Source organism: Macrotis lagotis, chromosome X, assembly GCF_037893015.1.
Source record: "Macrotis lagotis isolate mMagLag1 chromosome X, bilby.v1.9.chrom.fasta, whole genome shotgun sequence".
NCBI classification, from domain to species: domain Eukaryota; kingdom Metazoa; phylum Chordata; class Mammalia; order Peramelemorphia; family Peramelidae; genus Macrotis; species Macrotis lagotis.
The window spans coordinates 268,785,383-268,800,140 of NC_133666.1; the positions used below are offsets into that span (position 1 = coordinate 268,785,383).

General features: G+C 36.4%; 1 protein-coding gene across 1 annotated transcript in view; it reads left to right on the forward strand.

Moving 5' to 3' along the window:
* Nucleotides 1-14,758, forward strand: part of DHX29 (DExH-box helicase 29) — a 60,067-nt gene that overhangs the window by 28,934 nt on the left and 16,375 nt on the right. Inside the window, exons 11-16 of the mRNA XM_074207247.1 lie at nt 6,223-6,831; nt 9,970-10,113; nt 11,150-11,326; nt 11,942-12,082; nt 13,498-13,642; nt 13,789-13,909. Coding sequence (XP_074063348.1) covers nt 6,223-6,831; nt 9,970-10,113; nt 11,150-11,326; nt 11,942-12,082; nt 13,498-13,642; nt 13,789-13,909 — 1,337 coding nt within the window. The remainder of the gene's footprint in view (nt 1-6,222; nt 6,832-9,969; nt 10,114-11,149; nt 11,327-11,941; nt 12,083-13,497; nt 13,643-13,788; nt 13,910-14,758) is intronic.

The following is a 14,758-nucleotide window of genomic DNA, read 5'->3' on the forward strand; positions in this document are numbered from 1 at the left end:
CACTGAGGATTTAGAGAATGAAGCAGTTTTATTGGGGAAGATAGTAAAATAAAAATGTATATCAAAAGAGAACAACAAAGTGATTAAACTAAGCTGGTTTGAGAGAAAAAGCACTCGTGATTGGTGAAATAAAGGAAAGATTTCTTCTGGAAAGTAGTACTGTTGAGCTGTCTCTTGAAGGAAGAGAAGGATTCAGCAAGGAGAAGTGGAGGGAAGAACATATCCAGGAATGGGAGATGGTGCACCAGTGTGAGAAGCAGCCAGAATGCAGTCTGGCCAGATTGTGAATGTGTATGTGAAAGGGAAGAGGATGTGATCCTGGAAATGTAGCCAGAGCTAGGCTGTAGCTTGGTGATAGGGAGCCACTGGACTTGTGCTTTAGGACTTTTTCTTTCACAACTGTGTGCAGGGAGGAGAAAGAGTGGAAAAGGAGACCAATCCGGAGGTTCTGGGCAGTAGTCCAAGCGAGAGAGAGAGAGATTAAGGTCTAAACTGGACTGGCAGCTGTGTGATGCAGAGGAACCGACAGATATAAAAGATGCTTGGAGGACCATTGGTGCTACCTGCCAGCTGATTCAGTAGCTCGAGCACTGGGCCCTGGGCTGGGAAGGCCTGAGGTAAAATCTGGCCTCAGATGCTTACTAGCTATATGACACTGGGTCTCTGTGAATCCCGTGACTCTGCTTGCTTCAGTTTCCTCAACTATAAAATGAGGATGATAAGAGCAGGGCTTTTGTGAGTGTCAGATGAGATATCAATAAAGTGCTTAGTGTACTGCTTGGCACATGTAGGTACTTAATAATTGCTTTTCTTCCCTCCTTGGAGAGTTAGAATCAGTAAGATTTGGCAACTAATATGAGAGTGATTAAAGAATTGAGTATGATTCTAAGACCTTGAAAGTAGATGACTGAAAGTATATCTTCCTTGACAAGATTAGACAAATTTAGTGAGGGAGGGGGGAGATTTGGATTGTTTAAGTCATATTAGATGACTGAAGCATCCAGTTGTAGGTGTTAGGTACCTGGTGCTGCAGGACCAAGGAGACTGGAGGACTAGGGTGGTTCCACCTAAACAGTTTATATTTTGTCCTAGAAGCAATAGGGAGCCAGTGAATTTGGTTGAGGAGGGAATCACCTAGTCCAATCTTCCCTCAAGGAAAATTCCCTTGTCAGTGTTGTATAGGATGGACTGGAGTGCCAAGACATGAGGCAAGGGGACCAATTGGGGCTGCTGCACTAATCAGGGTGAGAGGTGATAAGGAATTGGGGGGTCACTGTGTGAGGGAAGAGAATGGACAGGTGCAGAAGATGTCATGCAGATTGATGCTGAATGAAATGAGCAGAACCAGAAGAACATTAACAGCAACATTTTGAGATAATCAACTATGATGGACGCAACTCTTTTCAGCAGCTCAGTGATCAAGAAAAACCCGGGAGACCTATTATGGAAAATGCCATCCATACCCAGAGAAGAGATTATGGAATCTGAAAGCAGAGCAAAGATAACTATATTCAGTCTTTTTTTCACATTTTACTCTATTTTTCCCCCCCGTTACTTCTCAGCTCACTCTCCCTCATTGAGAAAAGTGTATTATTTGATATAGATTTAAAATGTGCAGTCACACAAAACATTACCATAATAGTTATAGTTATATTGTGAAAGTAAAGTAGCATACCCCTGCCCCCCAAAAAAGAGGCCTTAGGAAAAATAAAGTAGAGAAAAGGTATGCTTCAGTCTGTATTCAGACACCATCAGCTTGGTCTATTCCTTATCATAAGTCCTTCTATCTTGGAGCATAGCATTGCTGAGAAAAGGAGTCTTTTACAAATGATCATCCTGTGCTGTAATGCTGTTACTTTGTATCTAGTACATTTCCTATTGCATTTGCTCATGTAAGTCTTTCCAGGTTTTATTGAGAACATCCTGTTCATAACCTCTTATAGTGGAATAGTATCCCATTATAATCACATATGTCAATTTGTTCAGCCATTTCCCAACAGTTCCTTTTCTTGTTTTTCATCTCTTCTGGAATATAATAGACCTGATAATAGCATTGCTAAGTCATAGGGAGGAATGGTACTATAACCCTTTGGGCATAGTTCCAAATTGCTCTATAGTATTGCTGAAGCATTTCACAGCTCCTCCAACTGTGCATTTTACCATCTCATTTTCCTTACATTCCCTCCAGTATTTGTCATTTTCTCTTTCTGTCCTATTAACTAGTTGAACAAGTATAAGGTAGTACCTCAGAATTGTTCTAATTTGCATTTCTCCAGTCAACAGTGAATTTGAACAATTTTAATGACCATAGATAGCTTTGATAACCTCATCTGAAAACTATTCATATTTTTTGATTAGCAGTGGGGCTCTTTTTTTTTTTTTTTTTTTTTAGGTTTTGGTTTTTGGTTTTTGCAAGGCAATGGGGTTAAGTGACTTGGCCAAGGCCACACAGCTAGGTAATTATTAAGTGTCTGAGGCCAGATTTGAACTTAGGTCCTCCTGACTCCAGGGTGGTGCTCTATCCACTGTGCCACCTAGCCACCCCCCCAGGGTTCTTATTTTTTATAAATTTAACTCAGCTCTCTCTATTTGAGAAATGAAGTCTTTATCAAAGAAATTTGTTTCAGTATTTTTCCCCCACAGTTACTATTACTAACTGTATTTCCCTCCATCCTATTTCCCCCTACCCCCATTCTATTCTTTCTCTCCTTTCATCCTGTCCCTCCAGAACAGTGTTATGCATCTGACTACCCCCTCCCATTATCTTCCTTCCCTTCTCTCACCTCCTTCCCTGCACCTCCGCCCCTTTCTTCCATCCTGGGATCTGCCTCCTATTTTCCTATAGGATAAGATAGATTTCCAAAACCAATTGAATATGTTATTTCTTCTCTGAGACAATTTTGATGAGAGTAAGGCCTACTCTCCCTCAACTCTTTGCTTTCTCACTCTATTGCAATGGATGGTAAGGGTGTTAGAAGGAGTGGAGGCTTGCAAATCGGTCCCAGCAATCCAGAATCAGGAAACAGGCAAGTGGGTCGGTGGCAGAGGCACTTTTTTTTTATGTGAAATAACAACCCATTCCACCTCTCCCTTTCACTTTCTCCTACTATATTCCTCTTTCACTCCAGCTTTTTAAAATATTATTCTTTCATATTCCACTCCTACCTGTGTCTTGTCTATGTGTGCTCCTTCTAATTACCCCCAATAAATGAAAAAGTTCATATGAGTTGTCAGTATTATCCTATGCAGGAATATAAACAGTTCAACATCAAATCTATTAAGATTTACCTTTCCTATTTACCTTTTTATTCTTTGTTTGAGTCTCATATTTGGAGATCATATTTTCTATTCAATTCAATCTTTTCATCAGAAAAGTTTGAAAGTCCCTTATTACTTTGAATATTCATATTTTCCCCACAAAAAAAGTAGATTTAATTTTACTGGGTAGCTGGTTCTTGCTCTTATTTCATTGAATGTCTACCTTTTCCCCCGAAAAAGTATTTTTCAATTTTTCTGGGTAATTGTTTCTTTGTTATAATCCAAACTTTTTTGCCTTCTGGAATATCATATTCTAAGCCCCTATGGTCCCTTAATGTAGAAACTGCTAAATCTTATGTTATCCTGACTGTTGCTCTACAATAGATGAATTGTTTCTTTCCTGGATACTTGGAATATTTTCTCCTTGATCTGGGAGCTTGGAAATTTGACTGTAATATTCCTGATGGTTTTCATTTTAGGATCTCTTTCAGGAGAATTTTTTCATTTTTTAATTTTACCCTCTGTTTCTAGAATATCAGGACAGTTTTCCAATCTGGTTTTTAAGATGTTAGTTTCTTTGGTATTTTTTATATCTCCTTCACCAAGCTGCTGACTTGGTTTTCATGATTTTCCCATAACACTCTCATTTCCCAATTTTTCTTCTACCTTCTTTACTTGTTTTTTAAAATCTTTTTGGAGTTCTTCCATGGCCTGGGACCAATTCATATTTTTCTTGGAGTCTTTGGATTTAGAATCTTTGTTTTTATGATCTTCTTTTGAGTATATATATTTTGATCTTCCTTATCACCATAGTAACTATCTAGGATCAGATTTTTTTTTCTTTTGTTGTTTGCTCATTTTTCCAGTCCATAGACTGGGGAAATCATAGGCATGATTTTTAACTCTTTGTTAAGATGGGGGTTTTGGTTCCAGGGTGGAAGCAAAGTTTGTCGCAGCTGTTTTCAGAGATATTTCTAGGCATTTGTGAGTTTTCAGTTCCAAGATCTTATGAGCTAAGGAGAGGTTTGTCCTACTCTCCTGGCATGTGCTTTGGTCTGTAGATGACCACAAGCACTCCTTTTTGCCCTGAAACTGAGGAGGATCCCAGCTCCATTGCAATAGTAAACTCTGTTGTGCTTTTCACTCCTTTTCCTAGGACTGGAGACTGCAGTCCAGTTCTGAGTATGAGCAAAAACAATGAGTCTTACTTCAGAGATAGCAGAGACCCCTATAATCTCCTTCCAACCCCCTTACCATCTATGAGCTGAGTGCTCTAAAAGCAGCTGCTGCTGCTGAGGCTTGCTCCTGGTCTGCTGGGTTCTGGTCTGTGCCACTGAGGCCTGCACTGGACTGTGCTCCACTCTCAACCAGGTACAGCAGACTTTTCCTGCTGACCTTCCAAATTGTCTTTGGTAATCTCTGGGCTTAGAGGTCTAGAAACTACTGCCCCTGCCACTGACCCACTTGCCTGTTTCCTGCTTCTGAATAGCTGGAGCCAATTTGCAAGACCCCCCACAACTCTGCCCTCCTCTCTCACTCCAGGGCAGCAGACCCTTCTTTCCAGTCTTCCAAGTTGTCTTGGGCTGGATTGTTTCACTTAGTCTTTTTGTGGGTTCTACCACTCTAGAATTTGTTTAGAGTCATTATCTAAAGGCATTTGAAGTGGTTTAGGGAAAGCTCAGGCAAGTTCCTGCCTTTACTCCACCATCTTTATATATTCATTTTTATTTTCTTTCCTCATAGTTTCTTCCCCCCCCCCCCCCAGTTCTAGTTCCCTTTCACAAATGATTAGTATGGACATATATTAAACACAGTTGTGCATGTACCTTCATCAGATTGTTTCTCCACCATGGGGAAGGGAAGGTGGTAGGAAAATATAGAACTAAAAAGCTTGCAAAAGGATGAATGTTGAAAACTATCTTTACATATGATTTGAAAAATTATCTAAAATAAGATGAAAAAAAGATGTCATGTGGGTAGAAATGGCAAAATTTTAGCAACTGATTGGATATGTGAGGAGAAGGGAGTTAGGGGTCAATGGTAATGCCCATTTGAATTCAAATTTCTGACTTTAAAACTAGCCCTTTTTCCTACTGTGTGAGGCTGAAGGGGGATAGTGAGAAGGCCCAGGCTTACAGGTGTTAGAGAACAGGATGTGGGTGATGATGACAGAGAAATCAAGATAATAGTGTTGAGAAAGCCCCAAGAGGTGGGGGGACTATCCACAAGGAAAAGGAGGAACAGGGTCATCTATCTCAGGAGCCTCATGAATGAAGGTAGGGTGAGGATACCACCAGGTCTGGCAGTTAAAACACATTGTCAGTTGTGCATTGATAGTGGACTGTCACCACTAGAGGTTTTGTCTGTTTGCCATTTTATACTGGTCTTGTTTTCCTTTTTTTTTTTTAAATCATACATTTTAAGGATGAACTGCTTAAATCAAGATAATTTTTTGGTTTTTTAAAGTGTGCTGAAAAGGAATAAATAGCTAGACTTAAACTGTAGACCACTAGAGGATTCAGTATGTTCTCATCATTGGTGACTTATAAAAAAGGTACCTCACAATTTTGGACTATCTGTGATGAAGAACACCATCTGTATCCAGAGAAAGAATGTGGAGTTTGAATAAAGACCAAAGACCTTTAATTTAAAAAAAAAAGTTATCTTATTATGTAATTTTGCTATCTCTTATACTTTTATTTTTCTTCTGTAAGGATGTGATTTCTCTCTCATGACATTCAACTTAGATCAATGTATACCATGGAAACAATGTAAAGACTGACAAATTACCTTCTATGGGGTGGGGGGGAAGCAAGATTGGGGGGTGTAAAATTCAAAATAAATAAAATCTTTTGTTTAAAAAAATTAATATATATGTGCATATAGATAAAAATAAATAAATAAATGATTAATTTTGAGTGCCTCAAAAGAATAGGCTCATACAGTATCTTTTTTTCTTCTTAGTCTGTGCATCAGTTGCTACCTCCCACTTATAGAGATGTTTGGTTGGAATGGAGTGAAGCAGAAAAGAAAAAGGAGGAACTGAATAAAATAGAAACAAATAAGCCTCGTGATCATTTTATTGCCAAATTGCTTAATAAACTGAAGCAGCAGCAGCAGCAGCAGCAACAACAATGCGAAAATAAAAAAGATTTTTCTGATGATCCAGAGGAATCCTGGGAAAATTTAGTTACTGATGAGGATTTTACTGCCCTCTCTCTGGAAACTTCAAACACGGAAGATTTAGAGCCTGTCAGAAACCTTTTTAGAAAGTTGCAAAGCACCCCCAAGTACCAAAAACTGTTAAGGGAGAGACAGCAATTACCTGTATTCAAGCACAGGAATTCAATTGTTGAAACTCTCAAAAGACATCGGGTAGTTGTTGTGGCTGGTGAAACAGGAAGTGGCAAAAGCACCCAAGTGCCCCATTTTCTTTTGGAAGATTTGCTGCTCAATGAATGGGGGTCTGGTAAATGTAACATCGTATGCACACAACCCCGAAGAATCTCAGCAGTGAGTTTAGCGACAAGAGTGTGTGAAGAATTGGGCTGTGAAAATGGACCTGGTGGAAAGGTAAGGGATGCTGCCCCTATTCCAGGGTCTCATTTTTCCCTTGGAGCCTAATGAATCTTATTACCTAAACTTACTCATTAATTCATGCAGTAAACAATTATTAAGCCTTGAAGCATTCAGCTAAATGCTAGAAAGTCAAACACAAATTAGATGAGACAAAGTCTGATGGAGTTTAAAGCCTGTTAGGGCAATAACAACTCTTGGGGATTCCATAGGGCAGCTAGGTGGTGTCCAGGTAGAGATCCAGGCCCAGAGTCAGGAAGACCCACATTCAGATCCATCCTCAGATACTTCCCAGTTGGATCACCTAACTGCTGTCTAGCTTAGTCTGTTCAGCTATAAAATGGGGATAATAATAGCAAGGTTGTTTGTGAGGATCAAATGAGATCATAAGGTTTTTTTTATAGTGGTTTTTTTTTGCAAGGCAGTAGGGTTAAGTGGCTTGCCCAAGGCCACACAGCTAGGTAATTACTAAGCGTCTGAAGTCGGATTTGAACTCAGGTCCTCCTGGCTCCAGGGCCAGTGCCACCTAGCTGCCCCTGAGATCATAATTTTAAAATTCTTAGCACAGTTCCTGGCACACAGTGGATTCACATCCTTCTTTCCTTCCTCTCTTCCTTCCTTCTCCTCTTCCCTGCCTTCCAAATTACTTGTCCAAACATTTCTTAATTTAGATGAGGAATTAATGTTACTGTCCTCAGTCTACTACCAAAGCAGCTGATAGAATGGTGAAGAACTGAATTTGAATCCTGTTTCATCTAAAGACTACGCTATCTTCCATAGACCACTCAGCTAATGGATTTTCTCAGCCCCATGTTGATCATTGGTGAAATGGATAAGAGAACTACCTCACAGAGTTGTTAGGAGATCAAAAAGCGATCTATATAAAATACTTTGCAGATTTTAAGACACCTTATAAATATTAGCCAGTCTATATCTCAGAGACAGAAATCTTGTCTGACTGAAACTTTCTGATCATTCTCTCTGATGTCCCCAGTTGTATAGTCATTCAACTTTTGCTTGAAGACTTGGCAATGTTGAGGTGCTTCCTTCCTTCCAAGGAAGTTCATGCTACTCTGGGGAGCTCTAATTAATAAGCTCTATTAATAATTATATCCCACTGAAGTCTAACCTTTTCTTTACTTTTTCTCTACCCTCTGAACCAGCAGAGCTCAACTGAACATTATCTAATGAGTCTTTCATATATTTGAAGGCAAGTTTTGTGACCTTGCTAAATCATCCCTTTTCTGGGCTATCAATCTCTTAGGAGATATGATCTCTCTGTCATTCCCCTCTGAAAATGTTCCAGATTGCCATCATCCTTCTTAAAATGAGGCACCCAGGATTCTCTAACATTAACAATTCTTGTAGACAGGTGGATAAAACCTCATTGCTTTCAAGTAATGCTTAAGAGTATAAGCAAATATGGGCGGCTAGGTGGTGTAGTGGATAAAGCACTGGCCTTGGAATCAGGAGTACCTGGGTTCAAATCTGGTCTCAGACACTTAATAATTATCTAGCTGTGTGGCCTTGAGCAAGCCATTTAACCCCATTTGCCTTGCAAAAAACCTTAAAAAAAAAGAATATAAACAACTTTAGTAAAAAGAAAATAAGTGGTATTGTTGTTCATTTCAGTTTTGACTTTTCATGACCCACCATGGACTACAGTGTTCTAGGCTCTGCTGTCCTCCTCTGTCTCCTGAAGTCTGTCCAAGCTTATGTTCATTCCTTCTATGACATGCAATATCCATCTCATCCTCTGTTGTCCCCTTCTCTTTTTCTCTAAAGTCTTTCCCAACATCAGACTTTTTTCCTTTGAGTCTTATTATTTGGCCAGGATTTGTCCTTCCAGTGAAAAATCCTAATTAATTTCTTTAAATACTTACTGATTTGATCTCCTTGCTATCCAAAGGACTCTGAGAAAGTCTTCTTCAGCACCACAATTCAAAGTCATTGATTCTGAGGCACTCAGTTTTCCTTATAGACCAGTTCTCATAGCCAAACATTACTACTGGAAAAACCACATCTTTGTCCATACAGACCTTTTCAATAAAGTGATGTCCCTACTTTTTAGTATGCTGTCCAGATGTGCCATAGCTTTCCTTCCAAGGATCCAAGGATCTTTTAATTTCAAGGCTGCAGTTGCCATCTGCAGAGATATTTGAGCCCATATAAACTCTAGCATTGCTTACATTTCTCCTCTCTCTATTTGCTAGGCAGTGATGGGACCAGTTGCCATAATAGTTAAGCTTCAAATTAGCTTTTTCACTAAAAATAAATAGAAACTATGATCTCTCTCTCTCTCTCTCTCTCTCTCTCTCTCTCTCTCTCTCTCTCTCTCTCTCTCTCTCTCTCTCCTCCTCCTCCTCCTCCTCCCCCCCCCCCTTCCAACATCTGTGTATCTCTTTTCAGTAGAATGTGCTTTCAAACAGTCTTTGTAAATATTTTTCCAAAAAAGGAAAAGTTCAAGGAAGATGTGGGGTACCTTACATATATATATATGTCCCTTACTATAGGGCAGTTTAGTATATACTATACAACATTTCATTTTAAGATAACTTCAAAATTAGAAAATTTACTTAAGTCTTTATATTAATCATATTAATGAGATAGTTCGAAAAGGATTGGGAGAGGGTTAGGTCTAACATCTCCAGGTGACTTTATGGATTACTCTTTTGGACATTTCTCCAATTTCATATGATGGAAAAGGGTTTAAAATACTGAAATTTATTGAATCTTTACTGGAACAAATAGCTTTTGCCACAGTATAGTATAATAGATAACCCATCTTTTTAAAGTCAAGAAAGCCTAGTTTTAAGCCCTGCCTGTGACCCAAACTGTTTAATATTGAATCAGTATGTTTGATATTGATTAAAGCACTTAACTTTTCAATACCCCAGGCGGTTCTCTAAGATTTTATATTGCCAAACTTTTGCTAGTCTGTATTGGTAGGAGTAATTTCTTCACCAAACATTCCTTATTCATGTAAAATCAAAGGTCCTATAAAATCAGTAAATAAATAAAGCTGTTCCAAAAATAAAGAAATGTGTCTTAGTTCTAAATATATTTGTTCTAAAGTATACCAGATCTTTGCTATGAGAAACTAACCCCAATCTTATTTCTCCCCCCCCACCCCAGAATTCCTTATGTGGATATCAAATTCGAATGGAGTCTAGAGCTAGTGATGCCACTAGGTTACTCTATTGCACTACAGGGGTTCTGCTCAGAAAACTACAAGAAGATGGCCTTCTGACAAATGTGTCTCATGTTATTGTAGATGAGGTAAGTAATTTTTTTAATCTTATTTAAGGAAGATAGAAGTTCTAAAAATGAACATATATTTTAAAATAATCCCATTTCAATTAATTTGTAGTAGAATCAGCAGTTAATATATAGAATTATTACTTATATAAAATCTGAAATTTTTATCAAAAAGTCATTTTCCTATTCTTAGGAAAACTTTAAGGAAAGAACATGTATTAGCTCTTTGCTTAGTATATTTGTGTGTATATATGTGTACGTAGGAATCTATATAGTCAAATATTTGTGTTTGTGTGTGTGTGTGTGTGCACACACATACATGTATATACACACTCACATTTGAAATTTCCCTTTTAAAAAGGAATAAATTTGAGAGGTTGGGAGAGATAATGGATGTTTGCTTTTCAGTTTCTTTTGTAGTTCTTTTAAATAGCTAATTCCTCTGCTTCATTTAGTTTAAATGTACATTATCAACCAATTTCAAGAGCATATTATATTACATCACAGTTTTGTTACCTATATTTCCAAAATTTTTTACATAATATATTTGGTTTGTTGCAGTATAAGAGACTAAATCAGTATTTAATCAAAGACCCAAGTATAATTAAAAAATAAATATATAAAGGCCTTTTCTGATATATTTTTTTAGATTCAAAGTATTTCTGAATTTCTTGTTAATCCATGAACTTCTTAACATAGTAACAATGGTGAATTCCTTAATTTTGAGAGTTTGGATACAATTTAAATCCTGTATTAAATTAAAGAGGAAAAATTCATAATGCAGACAGTATTTCCATATGGTATTAATATTTTCAAAATCAAAGTCATTAAGAAATATGTCTAACTTTTTATCTTTTGAAATGTTTTGCCTAAGGAATTAATTATTTCTTAGTTTCCTCAATATAAATATAAGGAGATTTAATCTCATAATATTACTAATTGGAAAACACCTATAATAAGGAACTTTCTAATTTGTAATCACTATTAGTAATCTCATTGGTTGTGCTGTGCCTATTAGATTTCAAATAGAATCAATTTTTTGCTTCTCTAACAATAGGTTCATGAAAGGAGTGTCCTATCAGACTTTCTACTAATTATCCTGAAGGAGATTTTGCAGAAGCGTTCAGATCTACATTTGATTTTGATGAGTGCTACTGTAGACAGTGAAAAGTTTTCTACATATTTCACACACTGCCCTATTCTCAGAATTTCAGGAAGAAGTTATCCTGTTGAGGTAAATGTTTATTTCTCTTTCACATATAAAGACAAGGTCCAGTAAAGAAATGTGTCTTAGTTCTAAATATATTTGTTTTAAAGTATACCAGAGCAGTGATACCCTATAGTTTTTGTCCAGATTATCCTTTGGACTTGATTGACTCCCTCTGCTTGCTCACTGGACCCAGTAGCTAAAGTCTGCCTGTGATTTGGGAAATGAGATATAGTTGGTAGTACATAAAACCTTTTGCCATTACAACTTACAGCATTCATCTCCCTCTGTCTGCTTATTTCCCTCTGAAATATTTATAATATCTGTATCTTCTGTTATTCATATTTTTTCATTATTCCTTGTCAAGACTGCCCTTACTGATTATGTATGTATTATAGGATTTGGGATAGAGAAGATAACATTATTATTTTTCATAAGACCTGAATTTCAATAGGAATTTCCCTGTGGATTTGAACTCAAGCAGAATGGAAGTATTACAGTTTATAGTAGTAAATAGGAAGGTTTGCTTCATGAGTTGATCTTTTCTAAGTGGTACTGGAGAAATGATCATATAATGCAAAATATGAGAATACGATGATGATGATGATGATGTAATCATTTTCTGTTCCCCAATCAATGTAGGTTTTTCATCTTGAAGACATAGTAGAAGAAACAGGCTTTGTTCTGGAGAAGGATTCAGAATACTGTCAGAAATTTCTGGAAGAGGAAGAGGAAATAACTGTTAACGTAACAAGCAAAGCTGGAGGAATCAAAAAGTATCAGGTTAAAGCAAAATCATTTTCATTCTTTAAAAGTAGCTGTTAAGAATCTTTGCTTACCATTATATAACGCTTGATCAGATATAGCATTCCACAGAAGTTTTTGAATTGTGTAATTGATACCTTGAATGAGTGACTTAAATTAACAAGAAATGGTATATAATCCTAGTGATTATCTCAAAATCTCTGGTCAGGTAGATAGGATCTCCCACTTTCTTGAATCTTATCTTCATGAATATAGAATGGACTGTGTAGATACAGGTTGTTTATAGGAAAGAGGGCCAAAAGGTATCTCTAATTCACATAATAAGGGGGCAGTGGTTAGTTAATAATATTTCTCCTATGTTTTTATTTTAGTTGCCCTGTTGGTGCCTCTTTATTATATAATAGAGATTATTTCAAAACTTTGTCATTAGTTATGAAAATAAAAATGAGACATCTTTATTATTTTCAAAGTCTATTGACTCAAAATACATCAAAGCCCTCTTTAAGCAGTGTTTTTACCTAAAAGCAACCCAAAACAATATTGAACAGTAAATGAGAAACGAATGAAAATTACTTACATGGAGTATTGACATTTAATAATTTTTTAAAAGGACAGCTTCAGTTAACTTAAAGAGATAGTTAAGTACCATAAAATTCTTCAAGTTACCAGTAGATTTTACAATTCAGTAGCCAGACCATTAAATGTGCCACATTAAAAGATCTTTAATGAAAGTATAAAAGTGTTGCATAGCAAAATTAAATGGGCATGGCAAAATCTTTCTCCAGACTTCTGAGGTTGGAAACTACAGAAGTCTTCAAATTCTTAAATTTGATAAAATTCTAAAGAGCTAGAAAAGGTTCTGAGGAGAAAGGAAGTAAATTAAATAAAGACTTATTAGTTTTAAGTAATTTTCTTGATCTGAATATTTTCATTTGTCCTAAAATAATTCATTTGCAAAGGAATTGACTAAACTGAATTAAGAGTTTCTCACTTCTGGATTAGAGAATCCTTATAAAGTGCCAAATGAGATCTCTGGTCTAGGGGAAGGAAAGTGAGTAAATTATATGTTGTGTATGAGCAGTAAACTTTGAGTCAAAAGACCTGCTCAAGGTTCTACCACATATTAGTTATTTAACAAGTAATTCTTTATTGAATAAAATAAATAGAACTTAGATTCACACATGTACTTCCCTTTTGACCTTTGGCATTTAACCTCAGTTATAAAATGAAAATGAATATATATTTAGACCTCATAGGATTGTTAGTGAAGAAAGTTATTTATAAACTCTAAAGCACTATATTTTAAATGGGGTTTTTTTTTAGTTATAACTTTACATGCTGTGATAACTGACAGTAGCTCAATTTTAGCTAGAGGAAAAATAGCAAACAGTTTATATTTTCAAATAACTCTGCTTGTATCTTTCCTTTTTTAGGAATACATACCAGTACAGACTGGTGCTTGTGTTGATATAAATCCTTACTACCAGAAATACAGCAACCGAACTCAGCATGCTGTGCTGTATATGAATCCCTATAAAATCAACCTGGATCTCATTTTGGAGCTACTTGCCTTTCTAGGTATAATTTTAATTTCTCATATTTTCTCAGATACATAATATTATTTCTAGTTGGTTATATTTTCTTAAAGTTGATGAAGGGATGCCTGCTTGGAGGCTTACTCATTTTTGTTTTTGATTACTGTTTCTTTGTGTGATGTAAAACAGATGGAAGTCCCCAGTTCAGGAATGTAGAAGGAGCAGTATTGATTTTTTTACCTGGACTTGCTCACATTCAACAATTGTATGACCTCCTATCAAATGACAGGAGATTTTATTCTAAAGAGAGGTAATATAAGTGTTTTTTACTCTTAAGAGTTTTTAAAATGAAAATTATTTTTAGAATATAGAGGTTTCAGTTACAAATTTGGGTATTAGAAGTTATTCTGAGTTAAATTTCAATTATGCTCCAATGTTTTTATGCATTTTACCTAGTTAATTCTCAAGTATCCACATTAGATGAATATTTAAGTAATATTTTTACTCATCTGTTAAAATTGTAAATCCACCTTGTTAATATGATTTCCAGACTGCCCTGGGGTTCCATATTTCTTATGAGAATCTGGAGCAAGTCTCCTGCTGAGTTCCATGATGGTGAACTATACAGGTTGTTGTACTGGACACTTGAAAGAGGACTGCCAAGAGTGCAGCTCAAGATAATGAATTATATTTGTTTATCTTGCTTCTGTCGCTGTAGTAGTTAAACTCTTAACAGTTTAGCACCTTTATGTTTTTGAGACCAGTGCCTTGAAAAATGTCTTTTTCACATTGATGTTGTATTTAAATTCTTTTGTAAAGGAAGCTTCCATGGCTCATCCTGTTGCCTTCAGCAATTCTTTTTAGGGTGGAAAGACTGAAAAATTAAAAATCAATAACTTTATTTTAAAAATGTAAAACATTTTTTATTTTCTTTTCAAATTTTACATCCCTTTGCTTATACTAAAAATTATGTGCTGTTGGTAGAGATCTGTAAGTCTTTGCAGTACTGTCATGGGAAGACATGAGCAAAAAAAGGGATTTGGGATGAAAGATGCAAAAAAGGTAGATTTAGGTTTGATGTCAAGAGAAAAAGATCAAGGGCTCCAGGTGGCTCAGTGGATAGAGTACTGGCCCTGGAGTCAGGAGGACTTGAGTTCAA